Source organism: Ilyonectria robusta (assembly GCF_021365365.1).
Source record: "Ilyonectria robusta strain PMI_751 chromosome Unknown BGZ61scaffold_15, whole genome shotgun sequence".
Lineage (NCBI taxonomy): Eukaryota > Fungi > Ascomycota > Sordariomycetes > Hypocreales > Nectriaceae > Ilyonectria > Ilyonectria robusta.
In genome coordinates this window covers 727712-748014 of record NW_025764449.1, presented here as the reverse complement: position 1 = coordinate 748014, position 20303 = coordinate 727712, and the positions used below count along the sequence as shown (strand labels likewise).

General features: G+C 50.8%; 10 protein-coding genes across 10 annotated transcripts; 5 read left to right on the top strand and 5 right to left on the bottom strand.

The window, feature by feature from the left end:
- Nucleotides 1–22: 22 nt before the first annotated feature.
- On the bottom strand, nt 23–2132 carry BGZ61DRAFT_455619 (uncharacterized protein). The gene has a single exon (XM_046246407.1). It carries the CDS (start codon nt 2018–2020, stop codon nt 509–511), a length of 1512 nt encoding a protein of 503 aa, XP_046102008.1. The 5' UTR covers nt 2021–2132; the 3' UTR covers nt 23–508.
- Nucleotides 2133–3315: 1183 nt separating this feature from the next.
- Nucleotides 3316–3872, top strand: BGZ61DRAFT_480362 (uncharacterized protein; the record flags this gene model as incomplete). Its single annotated transcript, XM_046249182.1, has 2 exons — nt 3316–3670; nt 3796–3872. The coding sequence occupies 2 exons, from the start codon at nt 3316–3318 to the stop codon at nt 3870–3872; spliced, it is 432 nt and encodes a 143-aa protein (XP_046102007.1).
- A 663-nt stretch (nt 3873–4535) lies between these two features.
- BGZ61DRAFT_357185 (chaperonin 10-like protein) lies at nt 4536–5880 on the top strand (the record flags this gene model as incomplete). The annotated part of the gene is made up of 3 exons (XM_046240854.1): nt 4536–4728; nt 4881–5656; nt 5734–5880. The coding sequence occupies 3 exons, from the start codon at nt 4536–4538 to the stop codon at nt 5878–5880; spliced, it is 1116 nt and encodes a 371-aa protein (XP_046102006.1).
- A 2359-nt stretch (nt 5881–8239) lies between these two features.
- BGZ61DRAFT_480360 (ABC transporter) lies at nt 8240–9386 on the top strand (the record flags this gene model as incomplete). The annotated part of the gene is made up of 2 exons (XM_046249181.1): nt 8240–8832; nt 8900–9386. 2 exons carry the CDS (start codon nt 8240–8242, stop codon nt 9384–9386), a joined length of 1080 nt encoding a protein of 359 aa, XP_046102005.1.
- A 700-nt stretch (nt 9387–10086) lies between these two features.
- BGZ61DRAFT_424319 (beta-lactamase/transpeptidase-like protein) lies at nt 10087–11381 on the bottom strand (the record flags this gene model as incomplete). The annotated part of the gene is made up of 1 exon (XM_046243601.1): nt 10087–11381. The coding sequence occupies one exon, from the start codon at nt 11379–11381 to the stop codon at nt 10221–10223; it is 1161 nt and encodes a 386-aa protein (XP_046102004.1). The 3' UTR covers nt 10087–10220.
- Nucleotides 11382–12885: 1504 nt separating this feature from the next.
- Nucleotides 12886–14051, bottom strand: BGZ61DRAFT_455614 (uncharacterized protein). The gene has a single exon (XM_046246406.1). The coding sequence runs from the start codon at nt 13943–13945 to the stop codon at nt 12917–12919; it is 1029 nt and encodes a 342-aa protein (XP_046102003.1). The 5' UTR covers nt 13946–14051; the 3' UTR covers nt 12886–12916.
- A 453-nt stretch (nt 14052–14504) lies between these two features.
- BGZ61DRAFT_59889 (uncharacterized protein) lies at nt 14505–15080 on the top strand. Its single transcript, XM_046256894.1, has 3 exons — nt 14505–14636; nt 14689–14799; nt 14859–15080. Exons 1-3 carry the CDS (start codon nt 14568–14570, stop codon nt 15003–15005), a joined length of 327 nt encoding a protein of 108 aa, XP_046102002.1. The 5' UTR covers nt 14505–14567; the 3' UTR covers nt 15006–15080.
- A 75-nt stretch (nt 15081–15155) lies between these two features.
- BGZ61DRAFT_534756 (uncharacterized protein) lies at nt 15156–15812 on the bottom strand (the record flags this gene model as incomplete). The annotated part of the gene is made up of 1 exon (XM_046254189.1): nt 15156–15812. The coding sequence occupies one exon, from the start codon at nt 15810–15812 to the stop codon at nt 15156–15158; it is 657 nt and encodes a 218-aa protein (XP_046102001.1).
- Nucleotides 15813–16441: 629 nt separating this feature from the next.
- Nucleotides 16442–17812, bottom strand: BGZ61DRAFT_549912 (chaperonin 10-like protein; the record flags this gene model as incomplete). The annotated part of the gene is made up of 3 exons (XM_046255446.1): nt 16442–17608; nt 17639–17663; nt 17780–17812. The coding sequence occupies 3 exons, from the start codon at nt 17810–17812 to the stop codon at nt 16476–16478; spliced, it is 1191 nt and encodes a 396-aa protein (XP_046102000.1). The 3' UTR covers nt 16442–16475.
- A 171-nt stretch (nt 17813–17983) lies between these two features.
- BGZ61DRAFT_590163 (uncharacterized protein) lies at nt 17984–20067 on the top strand (the record flags this gene model as incomplete). The annotated part of the gene is made up of 5 exons (XM_046256615.1): nt 17984–18335; nt 18387–18858; nt 18919–19262; nt 19335–19697; nt 20031–20067. The coding sequence occupies exons 1-5, from the start codon at nt 18040–18042 to the stop codon at nt 20065–20067; spliced, it is 1512 nt and encodes a 503-aa protein (XP_046101999.1). The 5' UTR covers nt 17984–18039.
- Between the last annotated feature and the right edge of the window lie 236 nt (nt 20068–20303).

Genomic DNA, 20303 nt, shown 5'->3' with positions numbered 1-20303 from the left:
CTCATAAAAGTCTCTCAAAATGGCTGCAAACGTCTTTATTAACTTTGGCAAGAATAAAACAGTCGAGACTGCTGTCTCTGTGATTGAAAGAAAAGGTCTCTCTGGAAGATGCCACGATTCCTCTCCTCTCTCTGTTTGTGGCTTCCTCGCCTACTTATCCCTGTCACCACCCGGATAGCGACCAGCTAGCCCAAAAGTCCTTTACCGCCTGTCTCACCGTTTCACCGCATATTGTGATAGGAGAGGAAGAAGAGTGGCTTGCAGCCTGCTGCTTAACGGAGCGTGACCTTTGGATCCGCATCAGCCTGTGCGAGTTAGACCCCTGCGGTGCGCATTCACTGCACGGAACTAGGAACGCTCAAATCAGAACATATTAGCTGAGTTAGCTGCTAGAATCCACAGGGAGTGCACACCCTCTCCTCTAAGAGCGGCTGAGAGGGCTAGTCATCCCACACCTTTTCACATATGTTGGGCCCAATTGAGGCACGCAAAGGCTGTCTCATATCATTTAATCTTCCTCGTCATCCTCGAGTATCATTTCCGAAAGCTCTTCGGGATAATATTCTTTCCCGCCCGCCCTTCGGATGAGATGTCGCGTTAAACTTCGCAACTCATCCCAATCTTCCTCGTTTTCAGTCCAGATGGCGTTATAGTTCTCCCAAATCCTGTTGTTAAAGCTAAAGTTCTCATGGTTTTCAAAATAGGTGAGCTGATCCATCCTGCTGAAGTTGAGGTCGGAACAGCTCTCTTTCAAGTAGGCAAACAAGCTGGACCAGTTTCCACCATTGGCATGGACCTTGACCTTGCATAAGGTGATACCTCGCAACTGTGGGGGGCCATCGAATTTTGGGTGAGCCCGTAGCAGCTCTATGATCGAGGAAATGCTTGTCCAGATTCGATGGAGTGACAGAAGGCGAAGACCTCTAGAGCCAGATGACTTGATCCAGTTGAGCTGGTCTAAGTCGAGGAAATGCGTCCCTGATATGGAAAGAGACTCAAGGTTTGGGCAAGATCCCACAAAGTCCCAAACAGCGCTCTGGTGTCTTTTATTCGGAAATTCCGCCTGCAAATTACTCGGGGGTATTCCATCCCATGCCGAGTTTCCATCAGCAACACCTTCTTCTTCCGTGTCGCCCGTGTTTTCAGCCCCGTCATTTCCATCTCGGCCAGTCTCGTCCATGATCCATATGCGTAGGTGCTTCAGTCGATCACGCGCATCCTTTGACATGCCCTTTGTCATGAGTTCAACATCTTTCGTACATGGAAGATCGAGGCGCAGGTCAACAAGATGCTGAAAGGCCGGCGAGTTCAGTCCATGTTGGAAGGTTACGGCCATTTCGTGAATTGCTTGCATATCGTAACACATGGCCTCGTCATAGTCGTACCCCTTGTCAAATTCAGCTCTCGGGAAAGAGATACTGAATGCTTCGATCGTTTCAAGGGCGTTGAACAGATTACGCAAAAGCTCATGCTCACTAGATTTGTCGTAATGGAGCTCCATTTGAGTTCTGTCCTGACGTCTTAGCGGCTCATCTTTGAACGTATGACATTCAGCGTACGGTGCATCATCACCCACTCGCTGAACCAGGTCATTGTCATAGAAGTAGCATCGCCGGAATGTCAAAACATCCCCCATTTCAGTTATGTTTAGTTTTGTAACAAACTGCTTCGGCAATGCCCAAGGGGTAGCGGTGGACGAGCTCTCCCCACTCGGAAGACAGCAAGATACTGCTCTTTCCAAAGACGACTTGAAATCAAACTTGAGAGGCCACCAAAAATGTTCCTGCAGCAAGATTGTGGCTGTCTGGTACCAGTCGCGCGAGACGAGCCGCAACTTAAGCAAAACCCAAACCTGAAGGTTAGGGCGGAAGAGAGAAAATCTGTTGAACGGATTTTCCTTTGCTGGTCGTCTCATGAATTCGTTATATGCGGACCCAAAATCCGAGTAAAACCAAGGGTCAAGTTCCAACAACAAAAATCGAGAGGCAATCTCAGACCTGATTTCTGGTGGAAGGTACATAATAAGTACTCGTTTCAGTGGTAGGTCGCAGAGCGAGCAAAGAGAATATTGTTCGAGGGAGATGAGTCGTGATTGAATTCTAGTGTGGTGCAACTTGTGGTTTTAGGCAGCGTGTCCATTCACCAGACAAGATCGTGAATTGTTTGGTTAAGGGGCTCGTTTGATGAGCGGGTCCGGACCGGATTAATATTACGACGAGTCAGCCTCGGTGTCTGGGACCGGGGTGTCGTGAGACATGACAATATCGTAAGGAAAGCAGGGTATCGAGGGAAACAGGAAATAGGTCAAACTCGTCTCAAGATGACAGCTAAATGTGACGGATTTTGGTCTAGAAAATCCCCATCTATCAACACATAACCAACGTACTCGTTTCTTCCATCAAGTCTTACTACAGTCTTCTCAAGTCAGACTTCCTCTTGTTGTTAAACATTACGGATCTGGGCCATTGAATTTGGAGTGGGCATTTTAAATTGATTAAGTTGGGAACCGACTGGCTCGTGTTAGTTGAGGCAAGGGTTAGCATATACGTGTTTACTCATGCTCCAGGCTTTCTTGGAGCAGTCGGCTAAAATCTTGGATTTGCGCTCTGACAACTAGAAGCTGCAGCTTATTATGTTTTCGAAACTCGTACTATGATGCTGAGCCCAGTGGAATTTAATAACTGTCAGGCTAGCCTGATGGACGAAAATCACGTCACACTTTAAATCTCACTTCATTTTAGTTGCTATTCTAGGAGAGCAGACTTAACTGCATCATTCACGATTTCTAGACCGAAACTCAAAACTTCAACTGCTCTGATGATTCATGGAGTTGTAGCTGGAGGGTGCCTATAGGCTATCCGGGCCAAAATAAATTGAAATAAACCAAAAATGAGGGATAATAATCCAAATAGCACGGACAAAATCGGCCCACAATAGCTGCAGTTAGGACATTCCTCTCTGATGTATGCCTCTCAAACCAGACAACTACAACATTCACTGGTGGAGATCGTTTTGCAACATCGTGCGGAGCCGATAGACGGCCGCCCTAGTATCCGAACGTCATCTCTGCGGGAGTAACCTGAACGAATTCAATCCATCTTCCCTTCGCATTATTGAAAAGTGGCAACTCTGGCTCGATTGTGGTCGATGCCACAGCCAATACCATTTACGGTCATGTTGTTGGCTCGAACCCCATTGGTGAAGTTACATCAGCTCCTACGCTAGTATTGAACAGATTCAACATCGATTTCCTGGATCAGCGGTCTCGATCCCCGAGCTGATAAGTACGTTGGTATGTCTGATAAATTCTACACCATGTTGAGTCGAGACAAAGGCTGCTTGGAGTCTCTGGGCGGCCTTGAAGAAATGCATAAAATAGCTGCCTCCGGGGTCGAAGTTGAGCAGATTTCTCCTCATGGGCTCTATGGCCACATCATCCACAACAGCGTCGAGAGAGGCATTCCGCTGAGCTTGTCCATGAATCTCCTAGGCGTGCGATCGGGTCCAACACTTGGCCAGAAGACGTCGGGGGCGATAAGCGGCATGAACGGCCTAATTTCGGGCCCTCGAAGCGGCTTTTTGACGACGGGTGGCCTATGGAACCCTCTAAGTCCCACTTTCGAAGGTCATATTGGATCGACGATTGATGCCCTCGTCCTCTTCGAGGCCTGTATGTCAGGGCCAGTCCCCCGTACCTGATATCCGCACCGGATACTAGACGGCACAACCGAATCCATCACACCCGCAAGACTTACCGATCGGTGTGTTATCGGAACATTTGCCATTCGCCGTTAGCTACGGAACTGTCGGGCTTACCCAGAGGCGAATGCGGCGACGCTATCGGTGGAGTCGGCAGGTTGGACCCCATGTAAACTTGACAAGACTCGAAGACCTGGGTCCAGAACTTTACAACGATATCCGACCCGTTGGGAAACCGTCTATTTTCGCATTTGCGTCCCCACTTGAACCATTACCGGTATTACCCTGGTCATCGGTCCCTTCCCGATCATCTGACATGAGACTTTTCCCCAGACATTGGACTACCGACACTCCGCGCCCACCCACACGGCCCTAAATCCCCGCCAAACCGAAGCGAACTACGCGGGGAAGGCCCTCTGAGGTTCGGCCTCCGGGGCGGAGTGAAGTCCGCTCCTTCATGTACACACCAGCCTAACCGCATCAAACCCTCGCTGCCAGCCTAAAGCAAACTGCTGGATAGAGACCCTGTATTACGAATCCTTCAATAGATTCATGTCCGGACCCTAGTCAGAAGGGGGGTCCAGATAACCCCTCTTCCGACCGGTCCGGAAGTCTGGAAGAAAGGATCATCACGATCATCATCATCAATTTGAACACTATTCCATTGATCACTTTGACCGTAACGGATCCATCACAAACCGATAACCATCCTGCATTTGTAAAGCTGTTGAGCACTAGCTTTACTTATTGCTTCGCTTCGACAGAGAACTGGCAACCTGATCACCTCCCGAGAGAGCTTCTGTAACCGCAAACACGGAAACACGCCTCCCTTCACAATGGCACACACTACAGACGCTTTGGTGGTTTCCTCTGTTGGCACGCTCCCGAAATTGACAACTGTTATCCTCAGCCCTATCAAACCGACGGAGGTACTGGTACAAATGCATGCTGCCGGCATTTGCAATACAGACCTCGCATGCATGGCTGGCAAATTGCCAGCAGAATTTCCCAATGTCTTAGGTCATGAAGGTATTCTTTCTTTCTCTTAACCTTTTTTCCTTGTAATTTTTCTTTTTGATTTGGCTTCAGATGGCGTCTCTTTTCACCCTTCTTACTTTCTCATTTTCATTCTCTCTCTCCCGCCAACTTTCCCTGATGTAAACCTCGATCACACATAATAGGCGCCGGCGTGGTCCGCCAAATTGGGGACAGAGTAGACCATGTTAAAGTAGGCGACAAGGTGCTACTGAGCTATAACTTTTGCCAAGCGTGCAGCGCATGCAGGTCCAACACTCCTGCTTACTGTGATAAAATGTTCCAGCTCAACTTTGGCGGCCGAAGGCTTGATGGCAGCCGCCCCTTGTCCCTTGAAGACGGCATTGAGATCTTCTCCAACTTCTTTGGCCAGAGTTCATTCTGTCGCCTTGCCGTCGTAAGCCAGTCGTCTTTGGTCACTGTGCCGCAGGAAACTCCCCTTGAACTCTATGCACCCCTTGGCTGCGGTTTCCAGACTGGGGCTGGGTCCATCATCAATGTCCTCAATGTCCAACCAGGCAGCTCCGTTGCCATTTCGGGAGTCGGGTCTGTCGGGCTGAGCGCAATTATGGCTGCCAAGTTCCGGCAAGCAGCCATCATTATCGCCATCGACATTAACACCGAGCGTCTGGAGTTGGCTGAGGCCCTTGGAGCTACTCATACTCTACTCGGCTCTGACGAACATCTTGCCGAGCGTGTGCGGGAAATTTGCCAGCCATCTAATGGAGTTCAATCTGCCCTGGACTGCTCAGGGGTGACTTTGGTCATCAGCAAGCTGATTGACTCGCTCGCAACACGCGGCAGGGCTGTTAGCGTTGGCGCGTCGGCGCCAGGAAAGCGAGTTGGTGTGGAGTTGTTTTCTCACTTGAGCCATGGCCGTGAGTATAGGGGTTCTCATCAGGGTGATAGCGTTGCAAAAGAAGTGAGTCTTTTGCCTGTCACTTGCCTCACTTGCTTAGGCCAGGTCAAATCAATAAGCACCTTAACTGACAAGAACAGATGATTCCCTTTCTGATTGAGCAACATCAAAAGGGTCTCTACCCGTTGGAGAAAATAGTGACTTACTATAACATCGACGACTACGCCCAGGCATTTAAAGATATGAAGGATGGCAAGGTTATCAAAGCTGTGCTGAAGTGGGTTTGATAGGAACTGGCGGGTCTTTGGTATAGACAATTATACACGATGAGCGAGCCGAATGAAGTCTCAAAGTCTTCATTATAGTGATATTATTGCCAGGGAGCAGGTGCCTAGCTACTATATTTCCAGTTACACCATGGGTAATTACCGACCCATGTGTGAACCTGATAGTCTTCCCATGCATGCAATACTCACAAATGAAGTCGTGAAGTACCGAAATGCCAAGCCAACCTGTTGAAGGCCTTTCTACGCAGCATCGATCTTGATGGCACCATCCCATACAGAAAACATCCACATCCTACTACAGACCAACCCAGAACCTCATCTTTTCAACCTCAAACTCGCCACGCAGCTCCTCCTCACCGGTACCCGTACCGAAACCTGACACCGACCCTTCTCAGAGATTCATTTTGATCGCTCCTCATCCCACCAGCTTGTAGACAATTCTTCTCAACAACCAGTCAAATTGTCTGCGTCTCACCAAGGTGCAAAAAGGCCTTCCGGAATGGGAACAAATGCAATGACCATCAGAGGACAGGCACAGTTATGCAATTGACGGTTCACTCATTTCCGCCTCGCAAAGAGCCAGGGAGACGAGCCCTTACTGCGGAAATTACAGCCGAGCTCGTAGGACAAACATCATCCACTCCAGTACGAAGTCAGAGCTTGCAAGGTGAACATTGGCGGACAGGACCACTCTGTATCGGACCCACTGCCTACCGGGGAGTATCGGATGATCCCATGCAAGGCTATCGGGAGCTTCCCCGATGATCTGCCAATATGGGAAAGGACGGAAATATCGGGCGGCGGAATAACTATTACAGTAGAGATGTAGGGAAGTAAGCGTGGTGTTCTGCAGGCCAAACAGGTAGCATATCAGTAACACATGAACCCATCCGCAGGGTGCGCCCTAATTCAGTGGTCGATTCGGTTCGTTAGTAGCCACATCCGGGGATGGTGTTGTTACCAGCTCGCTCTCTGCATCGGAGCAGTCTGCTGGGGCTGGTCTTGGTCAAGCTAATATCGCGCTTGGAAACATTCTCAGTCAAGAAGAGTCCAGTACTCGAATTCACCCTGTTGACGTCTTATATAACAGGTAGCCCCCTGGATCAACAAAGAAGTACGGCCGCAAAAAGTGTTTCTTCTTCTTCTTCTCTATCCTCGGTATCGTAGGAACCATTCTCCGAGCCGTCTCGACCGTTGGTCGTAACTACTGGGTTCTCATCGCCGGTGGTTATTCTTAACTTGTCTGTCGGTATCGCCATCGCCGTGGTCGGCGTCTGCGTCACTGAATGCTCTCCCGCTTCCCTCGGAGGTACTCTTTTATCCAACTGCAATCTCGTTCAGAACATCAATGTATTTCGGTGGAGGGCACTTTACGCCTGTTTGCGGGTTCAATACAAATTCTACTTCGTTCACAGTGCAACACTCGTTATCATGCGACATTGGTCAACGGAATTGTTCACAAAACAACCGCAATCAACTGGCTGCTTCCCATCTCCCTTCAATTCATCCTACCCGTTGCCGTAACTACCACCCCGTTACTTATTCCAGAGTCTCCACGATAGCTTCACAACGATGCGTCTCATCAGACCCTGTTTGGTGGGTCTGGGTGTCCGATGTGTGATCCGAAGCGTCCCAATTTTTGCCTGAGATGCTCCGCAACGAGCGACATCGGTGAGCCAGATTCCGACGCACCTCTCGGCGCCCTTAGCTCGCCAGTCAGTCATCACACCGTTATTCGAGTCAAGCTTTCAGGCCGTTATTCCCCGAGGCCCATTGTTGCTTGCGGAGTCAGTGATGCCACTACTCGGGGAGCTCAAAATTGCCCCATCCTTTAGCGGCCGTCATTACAAACAATGCCTCGGAGAAAATTGTGGGAAGCGCGCGGCACGGATCAATTTAAAAAAATCCCACCGTTCATTGTATGCTACCTAATCTACCTTCCTTGTCAGGGACCCACAGCATTGCATCACTTTGCGCTTGCTTGGTCAGGATTTCTAACCGATTAAGCATCGTGACCAATCAGCCATCTTCGGAAAATATTGCCAATATTTCCAATCAAACAAGGAACCGAAAACGAAACCTCGGAAAGGGCCGTCTTCACCAAAGACGTCCGTATTGGCTGGCCTTGTTCAAGCAAAAGTTTGTTTAGGTTTATCCCACTGATCACCGACTTGATTGATTTTGGTCCTTTCCAGGTCGTGAACATGGATATTGTCGATGTAGTGCCGACAACCGATTCCTCAGCAGGTCCGCTTTGTAGTGTTGTATAAAGGCTGACATCCGACATCTACGGGACTAAGACAACAATTGCTCTCTCATCTGTTCACCTCTCCTATACTCTTTATTGAAGCTCGATATCATGTTTCGAACTATCTTTTCCGCGGCGCTGCTGATCGCCGGCTCGCATGCCTACGATATGCTTCTCAAATTCGACGGAGCACCGCTTAGAGAAAATCGAACAATCGAAGAGATTTACCAAGCTGCTTTGGCAGAGGGCGGAACAGTCACCTGCTGGCATGGTGGTGATGAAACCAACCAGCAGGATGGCTTGAAGGAGGCGTTTGAAACCCGTTTCCCCGGCATGACCCTGAACATCACTGTAGATGTCTCGAAATTCCATGACGGCAAGATTGACCGCCAGTTGTCCACCGGGAGCCTATATGTGGACAGCATTATACTACAGACGCTTCACGACTATCCTAGATGGGACCACGAGGACGCGCTGCTTCATTACGCACCTTTGAACTTTGACAAAATCCATCCCGCCTTCCGAGACATCAGGGCCGCCTGGTATGGAGTTTCGATTTTTGCCTGGACCTTTATCTACAACACCGACAGACTCAGCGAAGGACCTCGAGAATTTGCGGATTTCCTCAAGCCCGAGTTCAAGGACAAGCTGGTTTTAACATACCCAAATGATGACGATGCGGTGCTCTATGCGTTTGATTTGATGTAAGTCACTCTTACCATATGCCTCCCTCTTGCAGCTTTTGAGCTGATGCTAACGTGCTAAATACAGTATGCAAGAATTCGGCTACGAATGGTTCGAAAAGTTGCTTGCGCAGAACCCTCGATGGGTCCGTGGAACAGGAACTCCAGTGACGCTGTTGAACAGCGCCAACAGCACTGTCGCTGCAACATTTACTGCGGGTATTGGTCTCTCATCATCGGGATCCTTGAACGTCACTATTCCCACGCAGGGGTCTTTCGTCACTTGGGCACAGCGTGCAGCTATCTTCAAAGATGCCCCTCACCCTGAAGGAGCGAAGTTGCTCCACAACTTCATGTTGAGCCACGAGCACCAAAACAGCACAGGCAGTTGGAGTGTGCTGAAGGATGTTCCTGCTCCAGCCGGGTATCCTGATATTATGGATGTTACTTCTACGAATCCTGTTGAGTTTGAGCGGTTCATGAGTGACCGAGTTCGTGTTGAGAGGTTGAAGTTGTTTTTTGAGGATATTATTGGAACTGCTCAAGGCTTGAGCCCTCTCATCGATGATATGTAGCTAGGTCCTATTTAGGCGGATGTTGATGGCAAGCTGTCTCTTTAGAGATAGGTAAAGTCACTGCATGTGCTGTGACAGGCGGTCAAGGACTCTCGGGCTAGCCGGTCGCTAGCAGGGATGTCTCGGAGGTTAAAAAGGGGAGGTCGAGTAGACAGAGGGGAGGGGCATCGTATTTTTCTTTCGATTGAGATTCTTCCAAGTAGTCAGAGAGGCCGAAAGGACTCGAGGCAGCTATAGAGGTCTGTTAATTTGTTATTTTAATTTTCAAGAGATTTATTTGAGTCTATTTTAACTGACAATACAACCCTTGTTCGATTACTATCTTCCACCTCCCTCAGATATCGGGCTGCTGCAGGCTCTATTAAAGCCCTACTAGCGGAATTTCCTGCAATCTACATGATATTCTATCAACCAAGGTATTTTTCTACTAGAAGATATATACCTTGGATCCTTCTGATCTTATATATATAGTCTGGTATACTATTGTTGATACTATTGTTGGTGTTTTTTTTTACTGTTGAGCTTCTAGTCCCCCCTCTGGGTATGTGTGTACTAGGGCACCCTAACCTCTTGATAGTCTGGTATACCTTCAGGCTAACTGAGCTCCAGGTGTGAGGCAGGCAAGATCAATAAAATCCATTCGTCCAACCAAAATGATTATATCGGTGCTGAGCATTCGGAGTTAAAAGAAAATTGGTGTGTGTTACTGGCAAGGCCTTGCTCCTTGCAATGAATATCGCTATCAAGTCTACCATGCTGGGCTCTTCCACACATTTCTCCTTGGTTCGCCGTAACGAGACCAGCTAGTTCGGTTTAAAACGTACCATCCTTGCTTCACTCAAGCCCGGAGACTCCCACCGCCCTATAAATGTCCTTCACATACTCAATCGTCAGGTTAGACCCTAGGCCGACAGGGTACAGCTTATTCATAGCGTACACAATTGTCATCTTCCTGTCCAAGTCCATAATAGCGACCGATCCCCCCAACCCGCCCCAAAAGCATATCCTTCCCTCAGGCAGCCAAGTAGGGACGACTCCTTCGCCCCTTATGCCGTAGCCAATTCCAAATCGAATCGGCATGTTGGCCACCAGATCTGTTCCATTTGACATCTGCTGAAAAATCAAGTCAATGGTCTCCGGCTTGAGGAGGCGTTTCCCGTCGACAAACCCCCCAAGAGAAACCGCCGAGAGAATCTTTGCAATAGACCGTGCATTGCCATGGCCATTTGCGGCCCCTAGTTCAGCATTTCGCCACAAGGCGGTGTTAGCCATGGCGGGTGTGAACTCAGGGTTCGTGTTCACCCTTGCAGCGATGGAGTCAGAATCGGAAGCAGAATTATTGCTTGGGGTTGCGATCCAGGGAATAACGTCGGAGACGTGGCACAAGTCGGACTCAACAGCCCCAAGCTGGAAATCAGCACCCAGCGGTCCGGCTATTTCATCTCGAATGAAATCTTTGAGGGTCTTTCCTGTGACCTTGCGAATGACTTGACCAATCAAAAACCCATGGGTGAAGGAATGGTAGCCAGATGCAGTTCCAGGAGTCCACCAGGGCGCCTGGGCGGCGAGCAGGGAGACTGCCTTGTCGAAGTTGCAGACGTCAGCTAGCGTGACCGGCTGCTCCCATCCTGGAATACCAGATGTATGAGAGATAATGTGCCTAATCTCAATATCTTTCTTCCCATTTATAGCAAACTCGGGCCAATAGATGGCCACTTTCTCGTAGGGGCTGATAATGCCTCTATCGATAAGAACGAGTGCAGCAAGACTGGTGATGCACTTGGTGGTAGAGAAGACGTTGACGATAGTGTCTCTTTCCCAGCTGTGGGTGCCACTTTCGTCGAAGTAGCCGCCCCAGATGTCGACTACATTCTGGCCATCTATATTGACGACGATTGAGGCGCCGACTTCATCCCCCTCAAAGATATGTTTGGTCAGCAGGTCGCGGAGGCCGCTGAAGGCCGGCTCGTGGGTCCCTTTGACAAGATGGCCCATGGTCTCGCAAGCAGGGGGAGTTGGAGAACCAAGTGAGACAATGGCGTAAAAGGACTGAAGGGTAAGAAGGTGTTGAATCTTCATTCTGGCATGCTATGACTTGATACTAGTGGCTTGAGCCGACCCATTTATACCCTCTTTTACATGGTAAACGAGCGCAAGCCTGATTTACAAGCTTAATTCGCGTAAGCCAGTTGAATCGAGAACCCTAACGATTGCTCGGAGCGCCGTCGATTCTATTCGTTGGCAACCATGCTCGTGGCCGTGCTCTCTTGCTCTTCGCGGATATCCGCAATTCCACCTACGATGCGAGAGGGTCTCCAGGATCCGCCCGTGGTCCGGACCGTAGTCCCCGACACTCACAAGGACATTTCCGCCTGCCGGAAGTAGCTCATGCGGCGCGGTTCTCCTCGTCGAAACGGGCCGATAAGAGCAAGCTCGCGGCTTCAGCGTACGGCAACCGGGCCTCAGCTTTCGAGTCGGAAGAGCTGGCGATTTTTCGTAGCTCTACCCGAGAACAACAAGAAGCAATACTGATGCTTCTCAGATTTAAGGAGTGAGACATGATGCCTCTGCTCTGCAACTGGACTGGAGCAGACCGCCCTTCATCCACCAGAGCGACAGCCACAGAAGATAGAATCGCCCTAGTTACCATGACCGGCCCCTCAAACGACGAGGCTGCCCGCAATAATCGCCACTGTCTACCCGTTGGTGTTGAGCCGAGCCATCGGGGAATGCTCCGCTCTTCCAGGGGAACTTAAACGTCTTGCGGGACCCGCGCGGAAACCTTCCAAACTGGCCTTGAGAACGGCTCCGGCCCCAGTATTGATCGCCACCCGTTGGAGCCATTCTCGTATGCATCCAATTGTGATTTGTTCTGGATGGGATTTGTCAGCGAAACCGGGGAGGTTCCGGAAAGCCCCTGGCATCAAGCTGGGAACTTAGCTTCCCCACACACATACCCGGCTTCCGATCGACGCATCCAATAAGCAAGGATGGGCGTACAGGGTCGTCTCATATGTGCCCATCAACCTCTCGGATGATCCTGTCCAGAAAGTTAGGGACGAGTCGTCTGGCCGCGATGCAGATGTTGTGATGGAGGTTGTCGACCGTGCAGATTCTGAGCTCGCTTTTGACTTGATCCGGCCATTCGGCAACATCCCTAGCGTTGGAGTTCACAACGAACAGATCAGTTTTCCCGGGTTTACTTTGTACTCCAAGAACGTCACAATGGCGTTTGGACCGTGTCCCGTACGTAGCCTGGTTGAAGAAATCACACCAGTGCTAGCGAAGCTGAAGCACCAGGTGGCTTTCCTCTTGTAGACCATACTGCTAAGCTTGAATGCACATTATATCTGCACGACAAGTCAAAAAGTTTTTGCCCTTGGCCTGGACTCTGACAAGGCAAAAGAGGTCACAGTCACATACACAAAACAAAGGCGGTGGAGGACACAAGGTCAGAGGGATAACATGTCAACTATTAAAAAGTAGACAACAAAATGCGTCTTAATTGCTATCAGTCTATGAGCCCCCGCCTAGGAAGCTACTTTGGCGCTGTAGCCCTGGAAGTCGGACGTTTCAGCGAGAATGATGGGCAACTCGTCCGTCAGCAAGGAATCAAAGGTTGACTTCTCCTGGGGCTTCCAGCCGAGAGCGCGCAATCTGTTGGCACGATTCCTGGCGTTCCGACCAATGACTGCCAGAGTCCAGTCTCCAAAGAGGTCATTGTAGAGGTCGCTCGGGATCTGGCGAGGAGTCGGATCCTGAATTTTCCCTGCCTTGTGAAGCGCCTTGCCAATCTCCTCGGCGCACCTCTCCCACGAACATTCCTCTCCGTTCTCGATGAAGAAGTACGGGTTTTCAAGGAACTTGTCGCCAGGGGTGGACTCCATATGGCGCAGTATGGCTAAGTATCCTCGTGCCAGATCCGCGACGTGGATTTGGCCCCAGACTGCCTTGCCGCCTCCAACATAGCCGGCATAGCCATGCTTGACGGCGAACCGAGCCATAGTCGGGACCTGGATGGAGAGGCGGTTTCCCTTGCCAAGCCCGTAGATAACGGGGGGGAGCACAATCGATATCTTTGCCTTGGCGCCGAGTTCGCTACGAGACTTCAGGATAGCAAGGTCGATGGCTCGATGCGGGGCGTCGTCGGCGATACTGTCGATGGTTTCTGGCTTGTCATCTTGATATACCGTGTCGCTTGCGAGGTCGCCATTTGACTCCTCTGTGAGTGCACTGCAGCCGCTGGTGTGGATGTAGATGGTGCTCTTGCCGGTCTTGGCGCGCTCAGCGATGCCATCCAAGACCGAGGCAGCGGATGGTAGATGGTCGGCCGTGGCGGTATGGATCACGATGTCGGCAGCAGCAGTAGCTGTGCGGATGACGTCGCCATCATTAAGCGAGCCGAGGATGGTCTTGCACCCGAGTTTCTCGAGGCTCGCCTTGGCCTCCTCCCTTCGAACTAATGTGGTTACCTGGTAGCCGTCTGCCAGGAGCTCTCCCAGGATCTGGAGCCCAATGAAGCCGGGGCCGATGAGGAAAACGGAGCCTTTGGTCGCCATGCCTGATGTAAAGATGCTGGGATAGTGAAACTGAGGGAAGATGTGTGATGGACTTGGCCGTGATTGCAGGATGATGGGCGCATCAGGCACACATTTATAGAGCAACCATCCATCAGGTGAATAGGCATGCTGAGCGTATGCTGATTAACATAGCATCCACGTCCAGTAATTGACCAAGGGTGCCTTACCTAGGTTCTGGCGGCTGAAGATTGAGTATAACGTTATATCTGTGACATGACGCCAATGCGACGTGTTCTATCGCACCCGGTATCCGCTCTGCGTTCGGGATATGTCATACATCGCACCAGGAAGGATGACAAAGTCAGTGAGTGAATAATTAGCCGCTGATCAATCCAGATGGTCGGCCAAAGGCCTACGGAGCCGCTGTGGGTTGTCATGCCTATTGACACTTAGTCGGCCCGAAGGTGGTCGGATAGCGTTCAACCAGACATCGCCATTGACTAATGCAGCTGGCCGGAAGATTCGAGAGCGTTGGGGATCCTGTTATAAGAGCTTGATGGGAGGCGTCGAGCCGGTTGACACCAATCCTTCAGCTGTTATAGTACGCATCTACCCGGATACCTCTCTGAAGTAGCTTCATACTGTCTGCGACTTGTTTACAATGGGAGGAATCATCCACGTTGTGCAGCTTCGATTCAAGCAAGGCGTCGACAAGGACAAGATCGACCATGTCTGTCTTTCTCTCCATTATGACAAGAGACACCATCACTAACACTAACCAGGTGATTGCTGGTCTGAAATCGCTCAAGGATAAGTGTGTTCTTCCCGACACCCCAGAGCCATACATCAAGTCCATCACCGCCGGGGTGGACAATTCCATCGAGGGATTGCAAGTACGTGCAACGAACATGCGACTTTTCCTGGATGGGGCTGACGCGCTGGAAATTCATAGAACGGCTTCACCCATATGATTATCACTGTGTTCGAAACCGCCGAGCATCGCGACTACTATGCCAAGTCGGATCCTGCGCACCTGGCTTTGGGTGGGGGGCTGGGGCCTGTCTTGGAAGGGATACAGGTGCTTGACATTGACGCATAAGCTGCATTAGACGAAGAGGCCTTTTAGTATGGTTTCCAGGAATATATGTTGTATCGTATGGTTAAGTTAGGTGCATTTCCATATGTAGCAAAAAAGCCTTCCGCCGCCGTTGCCAGTCGTTCCCAATTAAGAGGGCTCCCGTCTCATTCTTCATGTCCCGACCGTCATCAGTTTCCGCGCTCCCCTCCCCCACACAAACCACGCATCCTTCTTCAGCTGCTCAAGCGTGAATGCCGGGACCTTGATTCCTTGAAGATCGTCGCATCTCACATAGGCACTCTCGTCCTTCAACACCTCCGTCTGCGCCGTCGGGTAGAAGGTCGTTGGCTCCTCGTACTCGTAGACCGCGGTGAACTTGCCCTCGGACACAATTCTTTCATCCTTGGACACCCCTAGTTCCTGGAGGTCGAGTCCGGGGGGGCAGGCCGTCCATGTGTGAGGCACACCGGCGCCGATAAGAACCATGGTGTTGGGCGGAATCACGTAAATCTCGCCGCTGAGTTCGGCGAGAGCAACACCATTTAGGACCAGGAGTTTCTCCACAATGTATCGATTGCCGTCTCCGGATGCTTTTGGAGCCATATGGACATGGCGAGGCATCCTGAAATTGACATCGAAGGAGAAGATGCCGTGTGGCCCGCAGAACGTTGGTGTTGTGGGATCTGCCCTGTGGCCTGGGTTGAAAACCTGCAGCTGGCCTGGGATGTTCAACTCGGGAGGATAGGCGTCCTTCACCAACACGCCCTCGCCATGGATGATTTTGCTCCCGTCAGCCAGCGTGAAACCATAGTCAAATGAGGATGGCATTGTTTTGAGGTACAATGCTTGCCTAGAGAGCTGGACGTAACATATATCGCACGGTATTCTTAGAGCCGTACCGTGCTAATGGATCTCGTGTCAGAAGGATTCAGCATCTTGATCTTGCGTCACAAGCTCGATTTAAGATGAGCCGGCGACTCAATAATTCTGCCATATTATATTATTTCATTAATGCCTCTGAATTATTAATCATGTTGGAGCTTGCTCACGTAGAGGAGCCCCCTGTCTCGTTCTCGTTCTCGTTCTCGTTATTGTTATTGGTTCGGGACATTTCGCCTAATGACAAGCCACGCGAATCAAGTAACGCTTACTACGTAGCATGTTCGCGGAGCTTCCGCGAAACATAGATCAAACTTGGTTGGGAATAGCGTGAGTGTGTAGCTAGGTCAATACAGGGATGACCCTACTCCGGTATGAGAAGATTACCAGAACGAACCATAGAGCGGTCGCACTCCTTGCAGTTCTCTCAGACCCACGTCCGTGTACAGCCTCACCTTCTCTTTTTTCTTCTTTTTTTTCGGTTCCTTTTGCCGCTCTTGCTAGGCTTCTGGGAAGAGACCGAACAGCATTAGACTCACGCCTACCTTTGTAGACTAGCCCTCTTAATGACACTTCGTTACACTGGCTACGCCTGCACCACATCCCCTCCATCTATACCAGTACCACGATTTTACCCAAGGCTTTGTTCTCCTCCAAAGACCTATGCGCGTCTACAATGTCGTCCAAGGTGAAAGTCTTGCCAATTCGCAACTTGAGCTTACCATCTTTGATCTTCCGCGCCAGATCGCTCAATGGTGTCTCCATGAACTCCTCCCGTCCACCACTGTATGCAGTCAAGTAGACTCCCGAGGGAATAGACTCCATCGGGTTCCAGTTATTTAACATCCACTCGTTTCCCACTATGCCAGACATGCAGACGATGCCACCTTCCTTCGCACACAGCATCGAGTCATCCAAGGTCGTCGTTCCAACAAGTTCCAAGACCTTGTCAGCGCCTCCAGGCCAGATCTTACGCACTTCCACTGCAATTCTCCCAGTGTCGACGACTACCTCTCCTGCACCATATCGTCTCATGAGGTCAGCGACGTCCTCGCTGGTTCTTCGTGTTGTAGCCATGACCGTTGCCCCGTGATCGGCGGCGAGAGAAGCGGCGGCGAGGCCAACGCTGGTCGTCCCCCCGCGGATCAGGAGTTTGTCGCCTTCGCTCAGCCTCAGTGACTTGAATAATGATCCCCACGCAGTTTGCAGCATCTCTGGCATTGCGCCAAGGGTGTCCCAGCTAAGCCCGTCCGCCACCTCCGGGGGAATGGCCTGGACGTTCTCTGCTGGCACGCAGGTGTATTCCGCGTATCCGCCATCAAAAGCCCGTCCAAGACCTCCCATAGCGGTTGCAACAATATCACCCTCCTGGAACTCTCCGCCCGGCGCTGCTGCTATTGTTCCGACAGCCTCGATGCCCAGCACACGGGGAAACCGAACGCCAGGAGAGTGGCCCTGGCGGGTGAAAAGCTCGGAGCGGTTCAGCCCAAACGCCTGGATCCGGATAAGGACTTGACCTTGGTTTGCTACCGGGATTGGGATTTCTTCAAGCCGGAGCACTTCCGCACGACCAGGAGCGTGAATGACGGCGGCTCTCATGGTAGACATTTGGAAATAAACAGACGCCGCAAATTGACTTGAATGTCTTGAATTTCTGCTTCTTCTTTGAACTGGGCTGGTGATTAGAGACGGGGTTACAGGCAGGAGGTAGACGTGCATGGGAGCTTTCTCCGTACGGGTGCTGGCTGTCAGGGACACGTACTAAGCTAACTTACACAGTACACGCTTTGCTAGAAGCGGCTAGGTAGGGTATCCATGGATCCCGAGTTGCCGATCTCATTCCCCCTGCTGGCCTGGTCAGACATCGGATACGGGGCGAGGCTTGCCGACAACCCCCCCGAGACTAAACCACATACGGTGACAGGGTTGTCACCTTGCTTCCTTGACATGCCCCTTGCTAGCTTGGTCAGACATCGGATATGGGGAGAGGCCTGCTTCTTTGCCGACTTCCCCCCCGAAAACTAAACCACATACGGTGACAGGGTTGCCAACTTGCCTCCCCGACGTTCCCCGTGATAACTAGCCCAAATCCCTTCACCCCCGGCCTGAACTTGGTTCCGTGTTCATCCCATTATGTGGACATCTCGCACGCCTCAACAATTCAACAGACGTGGTAATGCCGCAGCCATCCCCGCCTTCACCACCCGGTCGACAACTACCTGATCATGTATCGGATATATCCACTTCAGCCCAAACGGGGATCGACGGCAGCTCGGTATCGGCAAGTCGGGGAGCAAAGAGATGTGCCCCAACCGCGGCCAATGCTTCGTACCCCAGGAAAAGGGCATTGTATGCTTGCCAGGTTTGCCGACGCAGAAAGAGTAAGTGCGACAATGCCCAGCCAAAGTGCGGATTCTGCGCCAGTGTTGGCGCCGCTTGTACGTACGAATCAACTAGTCAAGCGTTATCTTCGTAAGAGTCAACCTTCCTATGATATTCTCGCCGAAGGCTGACTGTTCCAAGGTACGACGCTGGTAACCACATTCTTTTGGAGCGTATCAACTACGTCGTGTCGCTCTTGGAGGCCAAAAGCAACAATTCCACTGGGTATAACTTTCACCCCACGTCTGCCTTGGGACAATGCCAAAGTTCGACACTTGAGCGACTAACCGACCCTGATATCAACGGCGCATCGGAGAATCGTCAGTCTATACCCCCGTGGAGTGTAACATGTCGCATTCTTCGATGGCCGATATTTGGTGAGGATGAATGGAGCACGTCGCTCAAGTCACTCTTTGTGCCAGGGACTGGTACGGCGGCAAAAAGTAGCTTGCGTCAACATGGAATAATAGAAGAAGATCTCCCATCTCACATTCGCAGCTTTCTTGCCAACGTCCACACCAAAAACCCGGTTGTGGATCACAAAACCTTGGTTCAATATGCACGAGACGCTGCAGAGAACGGTCTTGCATGGGACGGCCCCAGCTGCATGGTAGTATGTATACTTCGCGTAGGCGATAGCGTGCCACTGAAAGATCGTTGACAACAACTGCAGTTGATAGCGTCTGCCTTGGGAATAGCTTCTGAGTCTTTCCGGCGAATCCCAACGTCACAGCCCCGCAGCGCAGAGTCCAATCTGGCCTTGGCTGATATCTACTACACAGGGGCACGAAAGCGAATTGGTCTTCTACGCAACGATTCGCTGCTGTGCCTTCAGTGCAACTTCCTCTCAGGCGTCTACGAGATGTACAGGCTTCGCCCACTGGACGCATGGCACTCATTCGACTCCGCATGCAATTTGATGCAGCTGTACTTCCGAACGAGAAACCCAGACATGATTTCTACCGAGACAAAAGACTTGGAGGAACGATTATATTGGTCCTGCTCAAAGTCGGAAATGTAATAATTCGCAGCGTCCCTCGAGTTCTTGATGAAGAGAAAGCTGACGTTTGTTATTCATTGTGGCCGCAGCGAACTCCGCATGGAGATTGACCTGTTTCCTATGCGAAGTTCTGGATTGCCAACCTCTGCCAACTTCCCGAGCCCCCCCAATGACGATGCTCAAACGCCCGAGGAGTTTCCAGTACAAGAAAGCTGGTACTATTACCTCTCGGAGATCTCCCAGAAGCATACCGTCGATCGGATCATAGACACATTTTATGCTGTCAGTGACGACACCGAGCTGTTGCGACTCCCTCTGCCACCAAAAATCCAAATAGCGTCCGAGCTAGAACAACACGAGCTTCTCGCAGCATCCACTCTTCCAGATTGGCTTCGGTTTCGTGGAGAGGCTGATGACCGCGAGATACCTTGGGTCCTACACAGCCGGGCACTGTTCGTGCGGGGGATGCTATTCCAACCTTTTCTCTTTCTCGCGATTCATTCCACAGCGCCCCTACCGCTGGTAGTTCACGACTATGCGCAGCGGTGTTTACAAGCATGTTACGACCTTATCTACCTTTTTGACATACAGCACCGCCATCATGGGAGCTGGCTCATTGCCCGAGGGACGTTTCGCTGCGCCCTTTGTATTATTGCGGCTTCGAGGAGTGGTAGTATTGTTATGCGCCAAGATTGGCGTCACTGTATTGAGATGGCAATTGGTATAGTCGACTTTTGGGGAAAAGAAGCCATTGATCTTGAGAGGCTAACGAGACTTCTTCGTAGTATCTATGAAGAAGCAGATAATTCCAGTCAGGCCTAACTATTATTATTTATCGAAAGAGTTTCTAATAATTGAAAATATATCATATAAGAACCAGCGACAGAAGAAAAGGATAGCCAAGGACCTTCTACGATATCCTGCCTTCTCCAAGGTAGTTATTAGGTATGCAGGGTTATTAGTGTCATAATTATCTAGTATTGAGATATTTGTTTAAGCTAAATTCAACTCTTGGTCGCGGGCCTGCAATGGCGAGAGGTAAACCGTGGGGTTTTGAG

Coding starts and splice junctions, on each gene's coding strand:
- BGZ61DRAFT_455614 (XM_046246406.1), bottom strand. CDS start 13,945: ATGGCGACCAAAGGCTCCGTTTTCCTCATCGGCCCCGGCTTCATTGGG.
- BGZ61DRAFT_455619 (XM_046246407.1), bottom strand. CDS start 2,020: ATGTACCTTCCACCAGAAATCAGGTCTGAGATTGCCTCTCGATTTTTG.
- BGZ61DRAFT_59889 (XM_046256894.1), top strand. CDS start 14,568: ATGGGAGGAATCATCCACGTTGTGCAGCTTCGATTCAAGCAAGGCGTC. Junction 14,637..14,688: donor ACAAGGACAAGATCGACCAT/GTCTGTCTTTCT, acceptor AACACTAACCAG/GTGATTGCTGGTCTGAAATC. Junction 14,800..14,858: donor ATTCCATCGAGGGATTGCAA/GTACGTGCAACG, acceptor GGAAATTCATAG/AACGGCTTCACCCATATGAT.